Source organism: Chlorocebus sabaeus, chromosome 15 (assembly GCF_047675955.1).
Source record: "Chlorocebus sabaeus isolate Y175 chromosome 15, mChlSab1.0.hap1, whole genome shotgun sequence".
Classification (NCBI taxonomy): domain Eukaryota; kingdom Metazoa; phylum Chordata; class Mammalia; order Primates; family Cercopithecidae; genus Chlorocebus; species Chlorocebus sabaeus.
Window position 1 is genome coordinate 52,350,625 of NC_132918.1, and position 24,013 is coordinate 52,374,637.

Genomic DNA, 24,013 nt, shown 5'->3' on the forward strand with positions numbered 1-24,013 from the left:
AGAGCCCATAGAAATGAACATAAGGAAAATATGTGAAAAGGCATTTTATAAAAGGTATAAAAGTAAAGTAATAGGCATGGTGGTACATACCTGTAATCCCAGCACTTTGGGAGACCAAGGCGGACAGATCACTTGGGGTCAGGAGTTTGAGACCAGCCTGGCCAACATGGTGAAACCCTGTCTCTACAAAAATAATAATAATAATAAGCCACTATAGGCATGTGCCTATCGTCCCAGCTACTTGGGAGCTGAGGAGGGAGGATTTCTTGAGCCCAGGTGGTCAAGGCTGCAGTGAGCCAAGATCATGCCACTGCACTCCAGCTTGGGTGACAAAGTGAGAACCTATCTCAAAAAAGGAAAAAAAAAAAGAACTCTTAACTTTTAAAATGGAATTATTTATGTACTTTCATAATATATCAAACTGTATATAAATTCTAAATATTTCATAATTTCTATTTTTATCTTATTGACTCCTGAACTATTTAAAATTACAGCTGAATACAGTGGCTCTTGCTTGTAATCCTAATATTTTGGAAGGCCAAGGTGGGAGGATCACTTGAACCCGGGAGTTCAAGACTGCCCTGGGCAACAGAGCAAGACTCTATCTCAGTAAATAAGTAGATAAATAAATAAAGTTTAATTTCCAAAGGCATACTCTTTTGTTTATCTATGATTTCTAATTTTATTGTGTTGTAATTGTATCAAGTATATGTTCAGATCTATATTCTTATTAAAGTTCAGTTTGGATTTGTCACTTCATAGATGTGTTACAACCTCCTATTATAATTGACATTTGTCGTTGCCTGCCTGCAATCTTGTCAGTTTTTATCTTGATCTTATATTGGTTTTTTCTTTTTTTTGTTTGTTTGTTTTTTGAGTCAGAGTCTTACTCTGTCACCCAGGCTGGAGTGCAGTGACATGATCTCAGCTCACTGCAACTTCTGCCTCCTGAGTTCAAGCAATTCTCGTACCTCAGCCTCCCGAGTAGCTGGGATTACAGGCACGGGTCACCAGGCTTGGTTTATTTTTGTATTTTTAGTAGAGACGAGGTTTCACCATGTTGGCCAGGCTGGTCTCAAACTACTGGCCTCAAGCATTGATCTTGTATTTGTAAATCTGTGCAAGGTTTGGTTTCTTTTAGCCTCTGTGCCCTCCTTTATCATTAAGAAATATGCCTCTTAATCCCTAGTAATTTTGTTTTAGTCTGTTTTGTCCAAAATTGACATTTGTATACCAGCTTTATTTTGGTTAGTATTTACCTTTGTATCTTTTATTTTTAACTTTTATTTCATTTTATATTTATCTCCTGTAAATAGCATATAGTTGAATTTTTTTGTGAGGATGGATTTACTCTAATATGAAAGTATTTTATTAGGAAATTTTAATTGTTTATTGTGATTACTATATACTTATTTATTTCTACTATCTTCTTGTATGTTTTTATATTTACATCCTTGTTTTTGTCCTTTTTCTCATTTCCTTTTGTTGGATTGATAGAGTTTTAAAATTTTCATTTTCTATTTCTGTAAAATACTTTTAAAATTCTTATTAAAAAATTTATTATTATTATTATTATTATACTTTAAGTTCTAGGGTACATGTGCATAACATGCAGGTTTGTTACATATGTATACTTGTGCCATGTTGGTGTGCTGCACCCATCAACTCGTCAGCACCCATCAACTCGTCATTTACATCAGGTATAACTCCCAATGCAATCCTTCCCCCCTTCCCCCTCCCCATGATAGGTCCCGGTGTGTGATGTTCCCCTTCCCAAGTCCAAGTGATCTCATTGTTCAGTTCCCACCTATGAGTGAGAACATGCGGTGTTTAGTTTTCTGTTCTTGTGATAGTTTGCTAAGAATGATGGTTTCCAGCTGCATCCATGTCCCTACAAAGGACACAAACTCATCCTTTTTTATGGCTACATAGTATTCCATGGTGTATACATTTTTGTGGCCGGGCGCGGTGTCTCAAGCCTGTAATTCCAGCACTTTGGGAGGCCAAGACGGGTGGATCACAAGGTCAGGAGATCGAGACCATCCTGGCTAACACGGTGAAACCCCGTCTCTACTAAAAAATACAAAAAACTAGCCAGGCGAGGTGGCGGGCGCCTGTAGTCCCAGCTACTCGGGAGGCTGAGGCAGGAGAATGGCGTGAACCCGGGAGGCGGAGCTTGCAGTGAGCTGAGATCCGGCCACTGCACTCCAGCCTGGGCGACAGAGCGAGACTCCATCTCAAAAAAAAAAAAAAAAATTTTGTTAGAGATGGAGTCTCACTCTCACCCAGGCTTGAGTGCACTGGCATAATCATAGCTCACTGCAGCCACAAACTCCTTAGTAACACAATCATAGCTCACTGCAGTCACAAACTCCTGGGTACCAGCAGTCCTCTCACCTCAGCCTCCTGAGTAACTAGGACTACAGGCACATGCCACCATGCCTGGTTCATTTAAAAATTTTTTTGAGAGTCAGTCTCTCACTATGTTGCTCTGTCTGGTCTCAAACTCCTGGCCTCAAGCGTTCCTCCCACCTCAGTCTCCCAAGTTTACAGGGATTACAGACATGTGCCACCATACCCAGCTCATATAGAATCTTTATATGCTATATTATTTATTTTAGGGAATATTCTTAAGTTTTTAGACTGCATATTTGATTTAACAAATTCTTTTTTTTTTTTCTTTTTTTCTTTTTTTCTTTTTTCTTTTGAGACGGGAGTTTTCCTCTTGTTACCCAGGCCAGGGTGCAATGGTCACCCGCTTTGGCCTCCCAAAGTGTTGGGATTACAGGTGTGAGCCACCGCACCCAGCCTGATTTAACAAATTCCAAAGTTAATCCATAACTTAGCCCTCTTCTTGATTGTTACAGGTACTTTAGGATAAATTCTACCACTTATATTTTAACTAATATTTAACAATTCCTTATATTAGTTATTTGTTATGGTGAATTTTTACTAGAATTTCTTATATACAATTTTAAAGATTTCTTTATTCACCATTGCTTTTTGTAACATACTCCCTCACTCCAGGTTTTGTCTAAAAACGAATTTATATTACCCTCAATCTTCAGTAAGGCTGGGCACGGTGGCTCACACCTGTAATCCCAGCACTTTGAGAGGCCAAGGCGGGTGGATCACCTGAGATCAGGAGTTCAAGACCAGACTGACCAACATGGCGAAACCCCGTCTCTACTAAAAACACAAAATTAGCAAGGCATGGTGGCATATCCCTGTAGTCCCAGCTACTTGGGAGGCTGAGGCAGGAGAATCTCTTGAACCCGGGAAGAGGGGGTTGCAGTGAGTGGAGATGGCGCCATTGCACTCCAGCCTGGGCAACAAGAGTGAAACTCCATCTGAAAAAAAAAAAATCTTGAGTAATAGTTTAGCTGGGTATGGAGTTTTTGTTTATTATTATTGGGATACAGTATAATTGTCATATCACAATTCACTGGTTTAGAGTATACATTTCAGTGGTTATATGCATTTTCTGAGTTGTGCAACCATCACCACAATTAATTTTAAAACATTTTTATCAACCCTCCAAAAACCCTGCACTCCTTAGCTGTCACCCCCCATCCCCCTCGCTGAAACCACTCCAACTCTAGGCAACCACTAATTAATTTTCTATAGATGTACCTTTTTTGGACATTTCATATAAATAGAAACACAATATGTAGGCCTTTGTCACTGGGCTTCTTTATTTAAGCATAATGGCTTCAAAGTGTATTCAAGTTTTAACAGTGACCAGTATTTCATTTCTTTGAATCATTGTCAAGCAATATTCCTTTGCAAGGATGTGCCACATATTCATATATCAGTTAATGAATATTTTGGTTGGTTTCACTGTTTTGCTATTATGATAACTGCTATAAAACAATACATAGATAAATGTACACAATTAATGCTATAAACATTTGTGTACAACTTTTGAGTAAATCTATGTTTTAAATTCTTTTGGTAAATACCTAGGATTAAAATTACTGGGACTGATGTTAACTTTATGTTCAACTTTTTGAGAAACTATCAAACTGTTTCCCACACACCTGCATCATTTTACATTCCAACCAGCAGTGTACAAATGTTCCAATTGCTCTTCATTCTCACCAACACTTGTTATTGTCCATCTTTTTTTTATTATTGCCACCCTAGTACGTTTGAGGTGTTATCTCATTGTGGATTTAATTTGCATTTTCCCAATGACTAATGTTGCTGAGCAGCTTTTATGTGCTTGTTGGTTATTTGTATACTTTCTTTGGTGAAATTTAGATCTATTTAGATCCTCTGCTCATTTGTAAATTGGGTTATTTGTCTTTTTATTGTTAAGGTATAAGAATACTTTATATATTTTGTATACTAGACCCTTCTTAGATAAATTATTTGCAAATATGTTTTTCTGGTTGTTTGTTCACTTTAATTTTTAAATAGTATGTGTGGTAGGAATCTAACTTTATTCTTTTCCATTTAGATATATAGTTGTCTCAGCACCATTTGTTGAAAAGATTATTCTTTCTTCATTGAATTATCTTGGCATCTATGTCAAAAATCAATTGATTATACATGTGAAGGTTTTTTTCTGAACTCTGAGTTCCATTCTATATGTCTATCCCTATGTATAGTTTTGATTACTGTGACTTAATAATAAGTTTTGAAATCAGAAAGAATGAATCCTCCAACCTTTGTTCTTTCTCTCTTTTCATTTATCTGGGATTGTGTTAATTTTTCCTTTGTTTCTGAATAAGAATTTTGCTACTTGATAGGTTTTCCTTCAGCATGTCTAATACATCATCCCACTTTCTTCTGGCTTCCCTGGTTTCTAATGAGAAATCAGCTGTTAATCTCATTTAAGATCCTTGTAAGTGATGAGTCATATCTCTCTTGTTCCTCTCAAGATTCTCTTTATTTTTGGCTCTTGACAGTTCGATTATAATATGCCCACTTCTATTAGAGTTTATTCTACTTTGAATTAATTGAGCATCCTGGCCATATATATTATTGTTTCTCATTGAATTTGGGGAGTTTCTGGCCATAATTTTTTCATATATTTTTTCTGCCTCTCTCTCTCATCTCCTTCTGAAACTGCCATTATGCATTTATTGCTATGCTTGATGGTGTTCTACAGGTCTGTAAGGCTCTGTTCTTTTTTCTTCATTATTTTTTCTTTTGTTTCTCTGATTATAGATAATTGACCTATCCTCAAGTTTGCCAATTTTTTATTATGCTGGAATCTGCTGTTGTGCCTTCCTGGTGAATTTTTAAATTTCAGTTATTGCCCTTTTCAACTCTGGAATTTGTTTGATTCATTTAAATAATTTCTATCTATTGATAGTCTTCCTTTGCTGGTACATCATTCTCAGTTTTTTCTGTTTTGTTTGTTTTGAGATAGAGTCTCGCTCTGTTGCCCAGGCTGGAGCATAGTGGCACGGTCTCAGCTCACTGCAACCTCCACCTCCCAGGTTCAAGCGATTCTCCAACTCAGCCTCCCGAGTAGCTGGGACAATGACAAGTGGCCACTATAACTCCTGGCTAATTTTTATACTTTTAGTAGAGACAGGGTTTTATCATGTTGGCCAGGCTGGTCTCGAACTCGAACACCTCAAGTGATCCACCTGCCTCGGCCTCCCAAAGTGCTGGGATTATAGGTGTGAGCCACCGCGCCTAACCTTGTAGTTCTTTAGACATGGTTTCCTTTAGTTCTTTGAACATGTTTAAAATAGGGGTTTTTAAATCTTTGTGTAATAAGTTCAAAATTTGAGTTTCCTGAAGGACAGTTTCATTGAATGCATTTTTCCTGTATATGTGCCATGCTTTCTTGTTTCTTTGTATGTCTCATACTTTTTGCCAAAAACTGTTCACTTTAAATAATTTTGCAACCCTGAAAATCAGATTTCTTCTCCCTTCAGGATTTGTTGTTGTGGCCGTTTGTTTATTTTAGTGACTTTTTTGAACTAATTACGTAAAGTTTGTGTTTTTTGTCATGTGTGGTCACTGATGTCTTTGCTTAGTTTATTGGTCAGCTAATGGTTGACCTGATTTTCTTTTTTTTGTTTTGAGACAGAGTTTCACTCTTGTTGCCCAGGCTGGACTGCAATGGCACGATCTCGGCTCACCGCAACCTCTGCCTCCCAGGTTCAAGCAGTTCTCCTGCCTCGGCCTCTGTAGTAGCTGGGATTATAGACATGTGCCACCACGCCTGGCTAATTTTGTTTTTTTTTTTTTTTTTTTTTTAGTAGAGACGGGGTTACTCCATGTTGGTCAGGCTGGTCTCGAACTCCGGACGTCAGGTGATCCACCCGCCTCAGCCTCCTAAAGTGCTGGGATTACAGGCGTGAGCCACAGCGCCAGGCCTGACCTGATTTTCTTAAAGGCCTGGAATCCACCCCTCTTCCAGTCTGCTGAGGCACTTTATGTGCATGTTGGATCATGCCTTCAATAGTCAGTCTGGTAGTTCAGAATTGTGCCTTAGCCCTAACTTTCTGCTTTCACAAGGCCCCCAAGTTAGCCATAGTTGAGAGCCAGGGCCTTGTAAGCTCTTTCCTCTGCATGTACACAGACCTGGGAATCCACAATAGTATCCATGCACATGGCCTTCTAGATTCCTACCAGTAATTTTGGAGCTTTTCAATGCACCATATGGACATCTAATTACCTATCTTTTCCTTTTAAGCTTTCAGTTAGCTTGTTGGTTCCCCCAGCTGTTATTTACCCCCAAGACAGCTTCAATGTTAAACAGATGCCTCTGAGTGTTTTTGAGAAACTCCCCAGGAAAAAGGCAGTTCATGCTAGGTGAGGTCTGAGTCAGGTCAAATAAACATAGTATTGTAAGTGGGATCTTCCTGGAAACTACCAGAGAGGCCAAAGAATGACAGTTCTGTGGGAATTGGGCTTTGAAGGAGCTCCAACTTCATTTTTCTTTCCCCTAGTGGCTGTCAGACTTGCATTCACCATGATTGTGGGCTGTTTGTTGTCAAGGCTACCACATAACTGGGAAGGGGGTTGGGACTAGGCCATGGTAAAACAAAAGAGATTCAAGGGGGTGTGTGTGTGTGTGTGTGTTTTAAATAAACACTCATTAGATTGCTGCAAGCCTTTGTTATATTTTGAGAACTCTAAAATAGTTGATTCCGACAATTTTTGTTCATATTCTTGTTGCTTTTATGGAAAAGTATATATTCAGAGTTTGATATCATTTGGCTATAGAAGTTTGAAATCCAAATTGACTGTTTTCCTCAGAAGCCTTGAGGATATTATTCATTTGTCTTCTCGTCTCTGTATTTAGAAGTCTGTTCTCAGTCTAGTTATTGGTTCTTTGTAAGTAATGTCTTTTTTACACCTTAGTGCATCAAAAAGTTTCTCTTTGCCTCTAGTGTCTGCAGGCACAATACACAATTGTGCGTGTGTATTTCTTTTCTTTTTTTATCACCATTTTCATTGTGCCTTTTCAAAGAAGTCACATCTTTTAGTTTCTAAAAAGTTTGAACATTTCCTTCAGTATTGCAGTTCTACTCTCGTCTTTTTCTGCAGCTCTAGTAGATTTATGTTAAACTTTCCTATTCTCTCCTTTATGTCTCTTAACTTTCCATATTTTCTATCTTTTCATATCTTATTATAACAGTTTTACTCAAGTCTCTGTGTGCTCTGGCATTGAGACCAGGCTGAGTCTTTCCATATCTTTATGTGACTTTCTTAGTAATTTCCTATTCTTTTCCAGTTAATTAATTACCTCTGCAACAGTGTTTACTCTCCTGTATTGTATTTTTTTTCTGCTTAGACTGTCTATTCTTTTACATCTCTTTCATTTTAAAGTCTCTCTCTCTCTTTTTTTTGGACGGAGTCTCGCTCTGTCGCCCAGACTGGAGTGCAGTGGCGCAATCCTGGCTCACTGCAAACTCCGCCTCCTGGATTCACGCCATTCTCCTGCGTCAACCTCCCGAGTAGCTGGGACTACGGACACCCACCTCTGCGCCCGGCTAATTTTTTGTATTTTTAGTAGAGATGGGGTTTCACCGTGGTCTCAATCTCCTGGTCTCGATCCCCTGACCTCGTGATCCACCTGCCTTGGCCTCGCAAAGTGCTGGGATTACAGGCATGAGCCACCATGCCCAGCCGTTTTTTTTTGTTTTTGTTTTTGTTTTTTTTTAATGGAGTTTCGCTCTCTCGCCCAGGCTGGAGTTCAGTGGCACGATCTTGGCCAACTACAATCTCCACCTCCCAGGTTCAAGTGATTCTCCTGCCTTATCCTCCCCATTAGCTGGGATTAGCCGCCACCATGCTCGGCTAAGTTTTGTATTTTTAGTAGAGGCAGCGTTTCGCCATGTTGGCCAGGCTGGTCTCGAACTGTTGAATTCAGGTGATCAACCTGGCTCCATCTCCCAGGTCAAAGTGCTGGGATTACAGGTGTAAGCCACCACGCCCAGCCTAAAGTCTCTTTCATATTGTTCTTTTTTAGTTCTTGGGATATTACTTTTTCATTTATCTGTGTAACTTTATTCATTTCCTGATATAGTTAATAATACTCAGTTTTGAATTCATTATTGATGGATATTATGTTTTCTGTAAAGGTCCTTTGCTTCCTGGGTTATGAATATATCTGTAAAAATGAGTTTGTATTTTGTTTGTGCTGTTGCCAAAGGCCGGTACACACGATCAACCAGTTTTTATGTTAACTCCCTACCTTCAGACCATCACACCTCATCGTTTATATTTAGATCTCACAAGAGAGTGTGGGAAGGCTTGAATTTTTGCACTTACATGAAACTTTTTTTCTTGCCCACCCAGTTTCTGGGGGCAGATGGGAAACTTTATACCACATCGTCTGATCAGTGAACAGATATTTCAAGTTCCAGTCCTCCCAGACCTCAGCTTTGTGTGGTGTGGGATATGATGAGGTTTCTCCAAATAATCTGATCAATCTTTTATTCTTTAATTCATATTACCCCCTGCTTTTTTTCTCCTTTTTCTCCCTTTTTTTCCTTTTTGCCTTTGTTAGATGCGCAGGCACGCCACAGTACCAAGCGTTATCAGTACCAGCTCACATTCCTTTCCTTATTTAGAAAGAGGACTAACTTTCTAGCTCATTACAGATACCCCTTCCCCTTCCTCTCCACTTTTTTTTTACATGCCCACCCTATCTAAAAATAATCAAATGTTTAGCCAACCGGGATTAGTCTAGGTTGTACAACCCGACACCAGCCAATGGGGAAAGAGTACAGGGACAGGACTTGCGTCAGGAATAAAGGCTCTAGTGCCCCTTTGTTCAGGTGTGCTCTCGTGGCAACTGGCGAAGGAGGCACCCCTCTGCGCAGAAGTAAATTTGCTTTCCTAAGAATCCTTTGTTCCCCAGCACTTTGGGAGGCCAAGGCAGGTGGATCACGAGGTCAGGAGATCAAGACCATCCTGGCGAACACAGTGAAACCCCGTCTCTACTAAAAATACAAAAAAATTAGCCAGGCGTAGGGGCGGGCGCCTGTAGTCCCAGCTTCTCAGGAGGCTGAGGCAGGAGAATGGCGTGAACCCGGGAGGCGGTGGAGCTTGCAGTGAGCAGAGATTGCGCCACTGCACTCCAGCCTGGGTGACAGAGCGAGACTCCGTCTCAAAAAAAAAAAAAAGAATCCTTTGTTCAAGTGTTCAGTTTCCTTAGGATTTTGAGCCTTAGTCCAAACATTAGTTCGATGTCGGGTCCAGATCCTACCTCATGGGCCTAAGTCCATGACTGTTTTTGGTGGGCATTGAAATGTCAGCCAAGTCTTAACTTCCTGAGCCACTGCTGTGAGTAATCTCTATTTTTGGAACCTAGAGGTCTTTTTTTCTTTCTTTTTTAGCCACACCCATTTATAAAACCTTTGGACTTACCATTTTTTAAATGTGATTTAGTATCTACAGCTACTTAGTCTACAAGGTTGCTAGAAATGGTTAGACTTGACATCGACTTTGTTCCTGCAAGATTATAATATCTCCTGATTAATTTCTTAAGTTTCAGTTATAGTCTGTTCATTATGAAATATATATGTAGCCACCCTTTATTATTAACTGAACCAGGCATTGTATTAAGTTCTTCTCGTAAGTAATATCATATAGGCTTACAACTCTATAGGGCTATGTTATTTCTTTTTAACACATTAAAAATTAAAGTGCTAGAGATTTTAAACAAAGGTTACAGAAATATTAAATGGCAGAGCTAAATTCAAATCCAGGACTGTCAGACTCTAATTAATGTCTGTTTATTATTTTATCCATCTGGCTAAGTGAGAAAACAATTGTGGTAAGACATGTCTAGTACTAATCTTGGTTTATCAAAGTATAATGGTGCCTAAAATACCTAAATTTGCTTTTTTTTTTCTTAAAGAAATAATCTTTTATTTTTAGGTTTTTCAAGTTACACTTTCCAGTAGTGTAAAGGTAGAAAGAGCAATTTGATGTGAGTGTTGTTCCTTTAATGGGATTGTAGATGGGATTAGAATAAAGAAAAGAGATCATAATTCATCTAAAAAGGACACCGTGGCTACCACAGGTGACAGATTTTTTCTTTTAAATTAGGAGGAATTTCTAATGCAGCTATGTAAAAATAGAATTGGTAGCTTTGAATAGGTAGCAAGTTTTTCAACCACTCATAAGGTATACTGCATAGGTGAGGGGAATAGGTCACTAGAATAAACTGTCTGCTTGAGGACCATAAACCCAGTGGGACCTGGGCTACCTGTTTTTGTAAATGAAGTTTTACTGGCACACAGCCATTTAGTTACATATTATGGATGGCTGCTTTTGTGCTGCAACTGCAGAGTTGAGTGTTTAGTCTGTAGTGCCTAAAATATTTATTGTCTGGCTCATTCCGGGAAGAGTTTACCAACTCCTCCTATATAAAGTAAATCCCCAGGAATATGTTTTTACTTGACTGATCCCACAAAAAAGGAGGGAAACTTCAAGCTGAAGTTTAGTAATTCATTTGTTCTTTCCAAGGTTAGCACAGAAGCTACACAGTGGTCTTCTTTGCTAATAGTAGATTCACACCATATGATGAGCCTCATTTAGTTATGAAAAGCTAAGCTAAAGACTATTTCCTGGCATTCTTAGTTCCATCAGCCTAATTGAAAACCCCAACGAAGTTATTCTTAGTTTTTATTTTATTTATCTAAATGTAAAGCACATTTAGCATCAAATGAAGTTCATTGTGACCTCAGACAATGGGAGGCAGCCACATGTGGGAGTGCTGTAAATAAATCTAGTGTCTAGCTGATGGGAAACATTGTGTGAAGAAAAAGGAACTCGTCTGTCCAGAGGAATCTTTGCTGACTTTTTGTACTCTGACCCCATGTTTTTAAAAAATGAAGGACTTTAATTTTTTTTAAGTTCATTTCCAAACTGATACCTTTTTCTCACCAAACCTTTTTTACTGTTTCTATAAATATATGTGCTCCAATGTTTCTATTTTGTTTGTTTTTTCTTTTGGCCAGCTGTTTAGGTTAAAGTGGGTCACGTAGCACACACTCTTTTAAGGTCAATCCCAAATCTTGAGGTACCTTCTGTACATTACTATTTTAGTACTTGTAACAGTGCCATGTTTGCATGATTTAAAATGCATATTGCTCGTCTTCATTTTTCTGTGATGTTCCAAAATAATCTTTTGGTATCTTTCATGTCAACTTAGATCATTTGTAAGACACTGATATGTTAGGTCACCTTGACCTCCTTTGGCGAACAAGTAATAAGCAAATCTTATAGGCTGGGTACATGTAAACCTATCTAGCCTTGGGTAGATTTGCCAGTCCTCTGCACGCCCCCACTCCGCCCCAACAAATACATGTGAAATCAGTTTTTTGACAGTTGCCTCCATTAAGACTTCATATCCGAATTACACTAATGGAGTTTACCTTTTACATCCCTTTTTTTTTTTTGAGACAGGGTCTCACTGCATCACCTCAGCTGGAGTGCAGTGGCACAATCATGGTTCACAGCAGCCTCAACCCCTTGGGTTCAGGTGATCTTCCACCTCAGCTTCCTGAGTAGCTGCCATAGGCACCTGCCACTATGCCTGGCTAATTTTTGTACTTTTTGTGGAGACAAAGTTTCACCATGTTGTCCAGGCTGGTCTTGAACTCCTTGACTCAAGCAATCTGCCCACCTTGGCCTCCCAAAGTGTTAGGATTACAGGCATGAGCCACCACGCCTGGTCTACTTCCCTTTTAAGAGACCTATACAAAAGTTATTTAATGACAGTGGTGTCAGCAGTCTCAGAGGGTTGGAGGAAGAAGGTGGAAATAATGCAAGCATTAGGTAAAAGATTTAAACTTTTCTCCTTTGGAAGCCATGGGCTAAGGTACTACTCAGACTTTGGTCATTGTGTTGGAGTCAAAATCAGAGATAAGAAAGAAAAATACCACATATTCTCACTCATAAGTAGGAGCTAAATAATATATACACATAGAAGCGGGGTATGAGTTGATGGGCAATGGGGACTTAAAGGGTTGGCATGGGTGGTTGATGGTAGGTTGCTTGGTGGGTACAATGTGTGTTTCTACATTGAAGGCCCTGACTTCACCACAGTGCAATATATCACTCTAGCAAAATTGCACTTCTACCGCATGAATATATACAAGTTGTAAAAAACAAATTTTTAAAACCAGATAACTTGCTATATACCTGTTTAGAGTAAGGATATGGTGCTGCAATCCCCGTGTTGTAGAATTTATTTCATTTTTAAATGCTTGATTTAGTGTGAAAGGTAACAAATTGCTACTTGAGTTAGAAAGTCTGAGAAAGGAGGGTAAACATTACTGAAATTGTAGTCTTGGCCTTTATAAGAAGTGTAGAAGTTGAGTGCAAAGGGGACCTAGGTGAGATGATCAGGGCCCAAGAGTTTGTCCCCAGCTTGACTTCTGTCAAACTGTGTCTCTGAGAAGGATGTTTTTCCTTCTCATTGTGAACATTCTACCCTCAAGGCACTGAAAGCTTTTATCATTGCCTGCTTTTGAAAAGGAAGTTATTGGACTTCTGCCTACTTTGGCTGCAACTGGAGTGAGAGGAGATGCAGGAAAGTGAGAAAGTGCTCTTTAACCTGGCAGTGTTTGCTTTACATGTGTTATGTCATGATAAGAATAAGGGGTGTCATTAAAAACATTAATGCTGCATTAGAAGAATGCTTCATTCTCTTATTTTGTATTTTGACAGTTCTGCTCCCAACCTCGTTTTGCTAGAACTAGAAAAGTTTTTTTATTATTATTTTTTTCTGAGATGGAGTTTTGCTCTTGTTGCCCAGGCTGGAGTACAATGATGCAATCTCGGTTTGCTGCAACCTCTGCCTCCTGGGTTCAAGCAATTCTCCTGCCTCAGCCTCCCGAGTAGCTGGGATTACAGGCACCTGCCACCATACCTGGCTAATTTTTTGTATTTTTAGTAGAGACAGGGTTTTAGCATGTTGGCCAGGCTGGTCTCGAACCCCTGACCTCAGGTGATCCACCTGCCTCAGTCTCCCAAAGTGCTGAGATAACAGGCATGAGCCACTGTGCCTGGCTGAAAAGTGCTTTTAAAAAAGCATAAAATAATTTAATTTTTTTTTGGAAGGAGTTTTAGAAACTTTAATTTTAGAAACTGATTGTGATACATGCTAACACACTCATATACTCCCTCCTCCCCACAACACACAGCCTCTCTTTGTCACTCATAAAGTCCTTCAGAGGCTTTCTCAGTGCTTTTAGGAGTATGACAGAAGTCCTCACATGGCCAACAGGGACCTGCATGGTCCTTTCAACACTTATTTTGCCTTCCTCATCTTTCTGTTGTGCTCCCCCTTGTGCTCTCCTCCAGCCCTGCTGTCATTCCTCCACATGGACGTCTTTTTTTTTTTTTTTCAAGACAGAGTCTTGCTTTGTCACCAGGCTGGAGTGCAGTGGCTCACTACAACCTCCACCTCCTGGGTTCAAGTGATTCTCCTGCCTCAGCCTCCCAAGTAGCTGGGACTACAGGCGCATACCATCACGTCCAGCTAATTTTTGTATTTTCAGTAGAGACAGGGTTTCACCATGTTGGCCAGCATGATTTCAATCTCTTGATCTCATGATCTGCCTGCCTCAGCCTCCCAAAGTGCTGGGATTACAGGTGTGAGCCACCGTACCCGGCCAGGAAGTCTTTTTTAACTCCTACCATATTCTCCTGGCACTTCTTCCTTATACAGAGGTCACACATGCACATTGTACATTTGCAGTTTATAAGCTCAGTGAGTGTAGGAACTGCTGCTCTTTGGTTTTCTTGTTTGTTTGTTTGTTTGTTGCTTATTTCTGTATCTCCAGAATCTAACACAATGCTTGGTTAGCTGTACCCAAGTATTTATTGAGTACATGAATTCCATCCATTGTATTTTCTGTAGCTACCTGATCTTTGTTTGAACCTTTCAAGATATCTCATTCCATTTTAGTGTTCTTATTATAATAGAAATTAGAGAAAATATTTGCAACCAAAATGAGAAAAAGGTAATATTAATATACAAAGAGCTCAAATAAGTTACTGAAGAAAATGTCTAAAGCCCTAATAAATAGACAAAGAATGTAAATAGCTAAGTCACAAAAGAAATCTTAGAATGCTTAAAAGATCCAGGTGCAAAATGGCTCATGCCTGTAATCCCAACACTTTAGGAGGCCGAGGCATTAGGATCACTTGAAGCCAGGAGTTACAAGCCTTGGCGACAAAGCAAGACCCCATCTCTACAAAAACCAAAAAAAACCAGCCAGGCGTAGTGGCACTCACCTGTAGTCCCAGCTACTCTGGAGCCAAAGAGGGGAGGATTGCCTTGAGCCCATGGGTCTGATGCTATGGTGAGCTATGATCGTGTCACTGCACTCAGCCTGGGCAACAGAGACACACTGACTCTTAAAAAAAAGAAAAAAAATGGCCAAAAGAGATCTGAGAATAATTATCTTTACTAGGCGTCAAATAAGTGCAAATCAAAGCAAACTTCCACCTATTAGTTGAGCAAAAAATTTAATTGATAATCTATTTTTCAGAATGTTTTGGTCTAGTTAGAATATCAATTCTCATCTTTCTGACAGACGACTAGTCCTTTGTAAATATCCAGTCACCTCTTTTCAGTTAAAGTTGCCATCTCCAAAGAGTTTGCAGTCCAATTGGGGAGGTAAAATCTCAACTCAAGAAATGAGAAGTCAGCATGAAGACCCACTGATGTCGTATTGCTTTTGCTGCTCTGGTTTAACTCTTTGCTCAGTCACTGTGAACTGTAAAACATGTAGCAGTTCTTCATCTAAATCAGCCTCCCTATCTATTTTCACTCACAAGAAGCAGCCTGTTACATAATCAGTGACTGTCTTTGTAAAGACATTTTTACATCTTTTTAATCTAAAACCCATCTAAGGCCCAACTTTAAGTCTTAGATCTTCCACTTAGTTAAATGTGTGACTTTTGGGAAATTGCTTACATTACTCATTTGTAAAATTGGTAACTTACCTTATAGGGATTGTATTATTCAATTTGTTTATTCATTTTAATATATTCATTGAGCACCTACTGTGTGCTAGGCCTATTCTCAGGCACTGAGGATACAACAGTGAAGATCCATACTTAGGCAGGTGTGGTAGCTCATGCCTATAATCCCAGCACTTTGGGAGGCTGGGGTGAGAGGATCACTTGAGTCCAGGAGTTCAAGAGCAGCCTAGGCAACATGGCCAAACCCTGTCTCAACAAAAGTTTCTAAAAATTAGCCCGGCATGGTGGCGCATGCCTGTAGTCCCAGCTACTCAGGAGGCTGAGGTGAGAGGATAGCTGGAGGCCACTGAGTTGAAGCTGTAATGAACTGAGATCATGCCACCACATTCCAGCTGAGTGACAGAGCGAGACCCTGTCTCAAAACAAAAACAAAAAAAAAGACTGTAGGCTTGAACAACCAGAAGGATGGAGTTTCCCTTAACCAACATAATATGTAAACGGTTTAGTCTGGCACATGGCACTTACTGGGTATTCCATAAAGAGTAGTTTATTTCCCTGAAATTTAGAGTAAGAGTGAAAGACTTTGATCCATGTACTTCTGTCCACCTACACAAGCAAATAGAATGTTTCACCAGAATAACTAGATAAAAAATTTTATATGTAATTGGCACATTGGAATCCTTGTAAATTACTCCTGTTGGCCAAGAGATTTCTTTGGTAGAACTTGTGTTTTTCCATATGACAATAATATAGTAATAGCAAGTATATCAATAATAATAAAACTTTTTTAAAAAATTAAAGGGAAAATCTTACCAAATTAATGTTTCATTTTAAGGAAAATATGACTCTTTATGCCCATTTTTTTCCTTCCAGGATGTTGCCTTATGGCTGTTTAGCAACAGGAGATCGCTCTGGCCTCATTGAAGTTGTGAGCACCTCTGAAACAATTGCTGACATTCAGCTGAACAGTAGCAATGTGGCTGCTGCAGCAGCCTTCAACAAAGATGCCCTTCTGAACTGGCTTAAAGAATACAATTCTGGGTTAGTTTATTCTGTTTAATTATCATTTTTCTGTACAAACAGCCAAACAAATACTATATGCTCCCAATAGAAGTCATCAGTGTGTTAGAGGAAATACTAGTGTTTTTTATCTATTGCTTCAATTTCATGTTAGAACAAAATGACACATAACCCTTCCTAAAGTCTTGTAGTTGGTGAATGTTGAATTCTACTTTATCTAGATCAAAGTTTGGAGCTCTGCTGTAAAGTTACAATCTATGAATTTAAGTATTTAAAGATAACATATTAAAGCCTTTGTTCAAGTGCATCAGCTTCTCTAATTATGTGAATATATGAACCTAAGTGAGTTTTTAATGAGTTTGTAGATTGTGATTTCTCCAAACTAAAAAATGCAATGCTTGGAATTATGACTATGGTGTTAGAAAAGCACTAATGTATAGGAAATAAAAGAATTTCACAGTGAGGGGGAAGTGGTCTGCAAGTGTTTTTGGCTAAAGACTTCAGAGTTAGACACATTTTATCGAGGACTTTTTTAATATGAAAATCAGTTTCCAAATTTTGATCTTAAGGCCTTGTCTCCAGGGAATCTCTATTACTTACTTCTAATTGAAGTCAGTGACTTAAATGGTTGAAACTGCAGTGCTTAAGTCTTAAACATGAAATTGTAGTCAGTCTTTGGTCAAAACTAACAAAAATGTTCCAACCCCCAGCATGATCTAGCAAAGCCATAGTCTCTTCTAACTACTCTACACGAGCCCACTCACAGCCCCACTGAAACACAGCTCCCAGGACATTTGAATGTCTGAGGCCCAGTTATTTAATGTCTTTGAAGGCAGCTCTCTCAGCCCAGCCCCTGTGATGACCACCCACACTCCCCTTGGCTGATCCACATGTTCCCTCTTATGGTTTTGGCAGCTCTGTGTTCTCCTCACAATTAAAAAGGAAACAGAGGTATGGTTTGGGTCTCACTCTACGTGCTTGGAGGCTGAAAACCTTTTTTGCTTCTATTCTTTTCTCTTGTTCAGGGATGACCTGGACCGAGCCATTGAGGAATTTACACTGTCCTGTGCTGGCTACTGTGTAGCTTCTTATGTCCTTGGGATTGGTGACAGACATAGTGACAACATCATGGTCAAAAAAACTGGCCAGGTGAGCTGCTCCTCAGGATCTGCCAAGGGCCTTAGTAATGCCATTACTTACGTATAGCATAATCTCCTGTGTAACTCCGCCAGATTCTTTAGTGATTCTCAGTGTCATGTCTTTGTCTTTACTTCCATTTCTCACCGCCTCTCATTTCATATACAGTCTATTACGTGTATTAATTTGTTTGCTTGCTTGAAGTTAGATGGTAAGCATTTATTTGTTTAAAAAATTATTGAAGGCTGGGCGTGGTGGCTCACGCCTGTAATCCCAGTACTTTGGGAGGCCGAGCAGGCCAGATCACCTGAGGTCAGGAGTTTGAGACCAGCTTGGCCAACATGGTGAAATCCTGTCTCTACTAAAAATACAAACATTCACCAGGCATGGTGGCAGGCGACTGTAATCCCAGCTACTTGGGAGGCTGAGGCAGGAGAATCACTTGAACCCAGGAGGTGGAGGTTGCAGTGAGCCAAGATCGCCCCACTGCACTACAGCCTGGGCAACAAGAGTGAAACTCCATCTCAAAAAAAAAATTATTGAAAAAATTTTTATAGTTAAAGTGGCCTTTTCTTTCAATATAAGAAATTGTATTTGGGATACATTTGTACCTAACAGAAGGAGCAGATAAGGTACTGGATGTATTAAATTTAAAGATAACCAATGCTTTAAAAAAAAGTTGGGATGAACCCCACTTGAGTTATTTTCTCTTTTAGAACATCATACCTAATCATATATGGGAGAAGGGAGAACAGTCATGTGAGTAATAGCATTCTGGGGTACCTAGGGAATCTAGGCCGTGTTATTTATAAAGTGCTTAAGTATTCAAATGAAAATTTCATTTTTCAGAGTGACATGTTTGCAAACATTTTTTGTATTAAGCAAAGACAGATGAGATATCTTAGATAATTTTTCAGTTTAGCCACCCTAGGAATTACCACACTCGCAGCATACTAGAATGAAAGTCTCTCTGGGTCACTGTGTGAACTTTGGTTCCATGAGGGACCCAGAGTTTTGTATCTCCTGGGAAATCTGGATTAGTTCTGGCCTGGGCTTTGAGAGTTGATGTGGAATGAATTTGTAATGCACTATAATACATGAATGCACTATGTAGGATTGAGGAATCTTGTGTCCATACTTAAAAGGATTCCCTGGGACTTCTGGCCAATCACATTGAATACTTAGATTTATCTCCATTTTCTTCGGATACACCCCTAAAACAATAATAAGGAATTAAGAAATATGTTAACTCAAGAAGTCAAAGATGATAGGAAAATAGGCCACAGTGGGTGCAACATATTACCAGACTTGAGGGTGATAGAAAGTGAGATAGAGAAGTGGCAGTGACTTAATAGAAAGTCAGTACTTGTGAAGGGGTACGCAAGTCTCATAAAAGCTCTGGAATCAGAGGCACTATGTATCCCTGTTCAAGGAGGGATATAGAAAGAGGCTGAAACAGAACTAGTTGGCAGTTTATATATGGAACAGTTAGGCACTCAAGTCCCCTTCCCTATACCAAGTAGGAGATAGATTTATTCTCTGAAGAAACTGGTTCTGACTCAAGCACACTTATTTCTACAGAGGCTACAGGAAAGGGTCCCATATTAAAAATGGAGATGAATGAAAGGCGGCATAGTAAATGGTACAATCTGCAGCCACTTCCACTTGCTTTGTTCTAAGAACACTGGCAGCCAGATGTATAGTTGACCCTCAGCGAGAGACTAGATGATTCTATTCTAGAAATCTGATTGGTTCCATTGAAAAGTCCTACAGATCCGACAGTTGAGATTTCTCCCTAGTTTCTCTACAGGGAAGTCCACCAATCAACAAGCAAGCCTACCACGTACATAGAATTTTCATTCAGCTTTTTAGTGATTCATTGTTAAATATGAATGGTCAGCTAAGGATTAATATACTTTTAAAAAATGACAATAATTGTTTATGTTTATCATGTACAACATATTGTTTTGAAATGTCTCTTTATTGCGGACTTGATAAATTGAGCTGGCCTGTGTATTACCTCACATACTTATCTTTTTTGTGATGATAACATTTAAAACCTAGTCTTTCAGCAGTTTTCAGGAATGCAATATATTGTTGTTAACTGTAGTTGCCATGTTGTAAGACAGATCTGCTGAACTTATTCCTCCTAAGTGAAATTTTGTATTATTTGACCAATATCTCCCCAGCCCCTGCAGCCACTATTCTACTCTCTACTGGATTAGCAGACATTTAAGGGAAGCCTCTACCATGAAAGATAGAAACTAAACAAGCAAAATAGGGAAGAAAAGAAAAGAACTCTGGGAAAACAGGGTAACTGCAGTAAACAGAGGGTGATTTTAAAAATCAAAGCAAAAAAATACATTGTATCTTTAAAGTAATAATAGGATTCTGTCTTTTACAGTCAGAACATAGAGGTCTTGAAAATTAGAAATAGGAACAAACAAAAAGTTAAAATAGAAATAGTGTAAATATTTTGTAGCAGGCATAGTTGTAAGTGCTTTATATATAATCTAATGCCTTCAGGCCTGATGACAACCTTATAGAGTGGTGGTATTAGCCCCATTTTACAAGTGAGGATATTAAAGGAACAGAGAGTAGACGTATCAGGATTTTAACCCTGGCAGTTTGGCTCATATTCTTTTCTTTAATCCACCATGCCTTAATGTCTCCCAAAAAATACGATAAATAGAGAAAAGATCCAGAAACAATAGAGACTCAGTCTAGGGAGGTATACTCTCAGCCTAATGGGAATTCCAGAAAGAAGGAGAATGTTGTGAACCCAGGAGGTGGAACTTGCAGTGAGCCTCCTAGATCATGCCACTCACTCCAGCCTGGGTGACAAAGCGAGACTCCATCTCAAAAAAAAAGAAGTAAAAGAGAAGAGGAAACAAGGGAGGGCACTTACTAAGCAAATAATACTAATGTTCATGAGCCAATGTCCAGAGCCAATGTTCATGAATATCCAGTCAAAATAGCACAAAAATTATCTGATAATGGAAGAAAAACACCCTTACTAAGGACCTGCACTATGAAATTTCAGTGCATCAGACATAAAGAGAAAGTTCTAAAACTTTCCCAGAGACACAGCAGGCCACATAACAGAGTTTAGAAGTCAAAATGACTTGGCTCCTCAATAGCTACATTGGCAGTTATAAGACAGTGCACGTTAGCTTTCATAATTTTGAGGGAAAATGATTTCTAACCTAAAATTGGATAACCAAAGTGGTTTGTTTTTTGTTTTTTTGGTTTTTTTGAGATGGAGTCTTGCTCTGGCCCAGGCTGGAATGCAGTGGCGCGATCTCGGCTCACTGCAACCTCCGCCTCCTGGGTTCAAGCGATTCTCCTGCCTCAGCCTCCCCAGGCAGCCGGGACCACAGGCACACGCTACCATGCCCAATCAAGTATAAAGGGTAGAATGAAGAAATTTTTCCAACTTGCAGGGTCACAAAACTTGTCACTCCTCTACATCTTTTCTCAGAGACTGCCAGAATAAGGGCATCTACCAAAACGAGCCTAAACCAATAATTCTCAAGTGGGGTGATTTTTCCCTCAGGGGCATTTGTTAATATGTGAAAACAGTTTTAGTTATCATAACTGGGGGGTGGGCTAGTCTAGTGGGTAGAGGCCAGGGATGCTGCTAAACACCCACAGAGGACAGAACCCCATATCAATTATATGGCCTAAAATGTCTAGTGCCAGTGTTGAGAAGCCCTGGTCTCAACCAAAAGAGAATGTAATGGGGGACACAGAAAACGGGCTCCAAATGGGAGAAGAGGAAAGGGAAGGCCCAGGATGATGGCTCTGCAGCAGCACCAGAGAACAACCAGCCCAGCTAGAAACCAGTAGATTATCTGACTGTCTGGAAAACAGTTTTGAAAATGATTTGTAGATCTGTTGTTGTTGTTTGATTTGTAGATTTTTAAGGAGAGTTTGGGAAGAATTAATGCTAAGGTCATAGGACACTAAGCTAAATGAATGAATGAATACATGCATACAGTTTTCTCAGGGAAAAAAGGTGAACAACATGTGAAAAATAAAAACACTGAAATTGATGTAACCAGAAATTATGACATAATGTGCCACAGTGTGTAGCATTATGTTAGCATAAAAGTACTAAATCTTTATCTTCCACAGTAAGAATAGTAATATACAATTAGGGAGCAAAAATGAGTATAAACATATTATTTAGAAAAATGGAGGCAGACACCAGGAAAAACACCTAGTGAGAAGAGTAAGAAGTTACCTCTAAAGAGCAGCACTCGATGTGGGGAGCTAGTAGGGCAAGGATGTACTTTTTTTTTTTTTCTTTTTTTGAGACAGGGTCTTTACTCTGTCACCCAGGCTAGAGTGTAGTGGCATGATCATGGCCCACTGCAGCCTTGACCTCCCAGGCTCAAGCAGTTGCCCCACCTCACCGTCCTGAGTAGCTGGGACCACAGGTGTGTGCCACTATGCCGGGTTAATTTTTTCCTTCATTTGTAGAGATGGAGCTCGCTTTGTTGCCCAGGCTGGCCTTGAACTCCTGGGCTCAAATGATCCTCCTGCCTCAGCTTCCCAAAGTGCTGGGATTGCAGACGTGAACCATCACACCCAACCTGTACTCTTTTCTTGTTATGTTTTATAGAACTATTTTGCTTTTTAAAAATCAGACATTTTAATTATTGGATGTATTTTTCTTTCTAAAGAGTCTCATTTTCCACTAGATATCTACAGTTTAATATCAGGGTTATTTATTATTGATTGTAAAAGTCTTATGAGTGTTAGATATGCTCTGTTCTCACCTGACTCAGTGGACTATAAACAGAGGAAGAAGGGCTCAGATGAGGATGGGTATAGTTCCTGGGGATCTAGGACTGTGGAGGTTTTGCCTTTATATTTGGAACCCACCAGAAAAATGAAGGAAATTAAATCCCATTTGTTTTCCAGCTCTTCCACATTGACTTTGGACATATTCTTGGAAATTTCAAATCTAAGTTTGGCATTAAAAGGGAGCGAGTGCCTTTTATTCTTACCTATGATTTCATCCATGTCATTCAACAAGGAAAAACAGGAAATACAGAAAAGTTTGGCCGGTGAGTACTGCCCTTGTGCCAAGGCTGAACACTTCTAACATTTTCTCATCTGACCACCTGGTCTAGCATTTCTTGGCTGTGGTTTATGTGGATCTGGGAGATATTCAGTCTTATTATAGGAAGCTTTTGGGGGAATTTGCCTGTCAGATTATTGTGCTGGTTTAGAAATTCTCAGATAGGAGAAACAGAATGCTAGAAATTTAAAATAGTTACTGTATTTTTTTCCAATAATATACTACCTTTTACCTGTTTCAGAACATTCTCTGAAACTATTAAGACAGTTGATAGGAAAATGCTGAAAAGACATCTGCTGTCATTGTGTATGGAGTACAGTAAGGGAACCAGGATTCAGGGCAAATTTTTAAATCTCTGATCTATTACTGACTATCTACATGTTCCCAAGCATAATACTTGTCTTTTTGCCTTTGTTTCATCTTAAAATGGAGACAAAAATATAAAATTAAGGGCTACTATGATGATTAGAGACACATCATGTAACCCACACATACTTAACAAATGATTGTCACTATCCTTTATAGTTCTGTTTGGGTTTCCTCAGAATATACAGTGGGTCTGGTTTTCTCTTTGGCGAAATAGGGGGGATACAATTGGATGGTACTCAGCCTGGCATGGTAGGTCACGCCTGTAATCCCAGCACTGTGGGAAGCCAAGGCACGCAGATCACTGGAGGTCAGGAGTTCAAGACCAGCCTGACCAACATGGTGAAACCCCATCTCTACTAAAAATGCAAAAAGTAGCGAGGTGTGGTGGCGCATGCCTGTAATCTCAGCTACTCAGGAGACTGAGGCAGGAGAATTGCTTGAACCTGGGAGGCAGAAGTTGCAGTGAGCCAAGATCACGCCATTGCACTCCAGCCTGGGAGACAGAGTGAGGCTTTATCTCAAAAAAACAACATTGGATGATCCTCTTGAAGGACCATCTTAGAAGAGAGAGGGAAGGCAGGATGACAGGAAGGAGTAAAAGCACTGACACTGATTGGGGGTACATTAAAAAAATTAGTTTCTGGAATCAGACCACAAATACAAAAACCAGAAGTATGCTCAGAAATCCTTGTGGATTATAATTATAACTGATTCAATAATCAGTTCTTGTGTCTCATAGAATTAAAATGTCTAGATTATTAATAAAAATGTAATAGCCTTTCATCATAGAATTTCTATTTAGTTGTGTTTTTGAAAAATATATTTGTGATGTTAGAGAGATTGATTGTTTTATGTAGATTTTAGTCCTGGGACAGTTTTCACAGAAGTAAAAATCAGAAATAAACCTTTAGTTCAGTAGGAATTTTCTTATTCTAATAGAAAATCTAGCTATGTTTTCTTAATTTCCTGTATGAA

The 24,013-nt window shown here is 39.3% G+C and overlaps 1 protein-coding gene across 6 annotated transcripts in view; it reads left to right on the plus strand.

The window, feature by feature from the left end:
- The window catches only part of PIK3CB (phosphatidylinositol-4,5-bisphosphate 3-kinase catalytic subunit beta), a 183,726-nt gene that overhangs the window by 157,400 nt on the left and 2,313 nt on the right, over positions 1-24,013 (plus strand). For all 6 annotated transcript variants that reach the window (XM_073023562.1, XM_073023563.1, XM_073023564.1 and 3 more), the window contains 3 exons: positions 16,297-16,464; positions 17,469-17,592; positions 22,510-22,655. In XM_073023562.1, the coding sequence (XP_072879663.1) occupies positions 16,297-16,464; positions 17,469-17,592; positions 22,510-22,655 (438 nt within the window). The remainder of the gene's footprint in view (positions 1-16,296; positions 16,465-17,468; positions 17,593-22,509; positions 22,656-24,013) is intronic.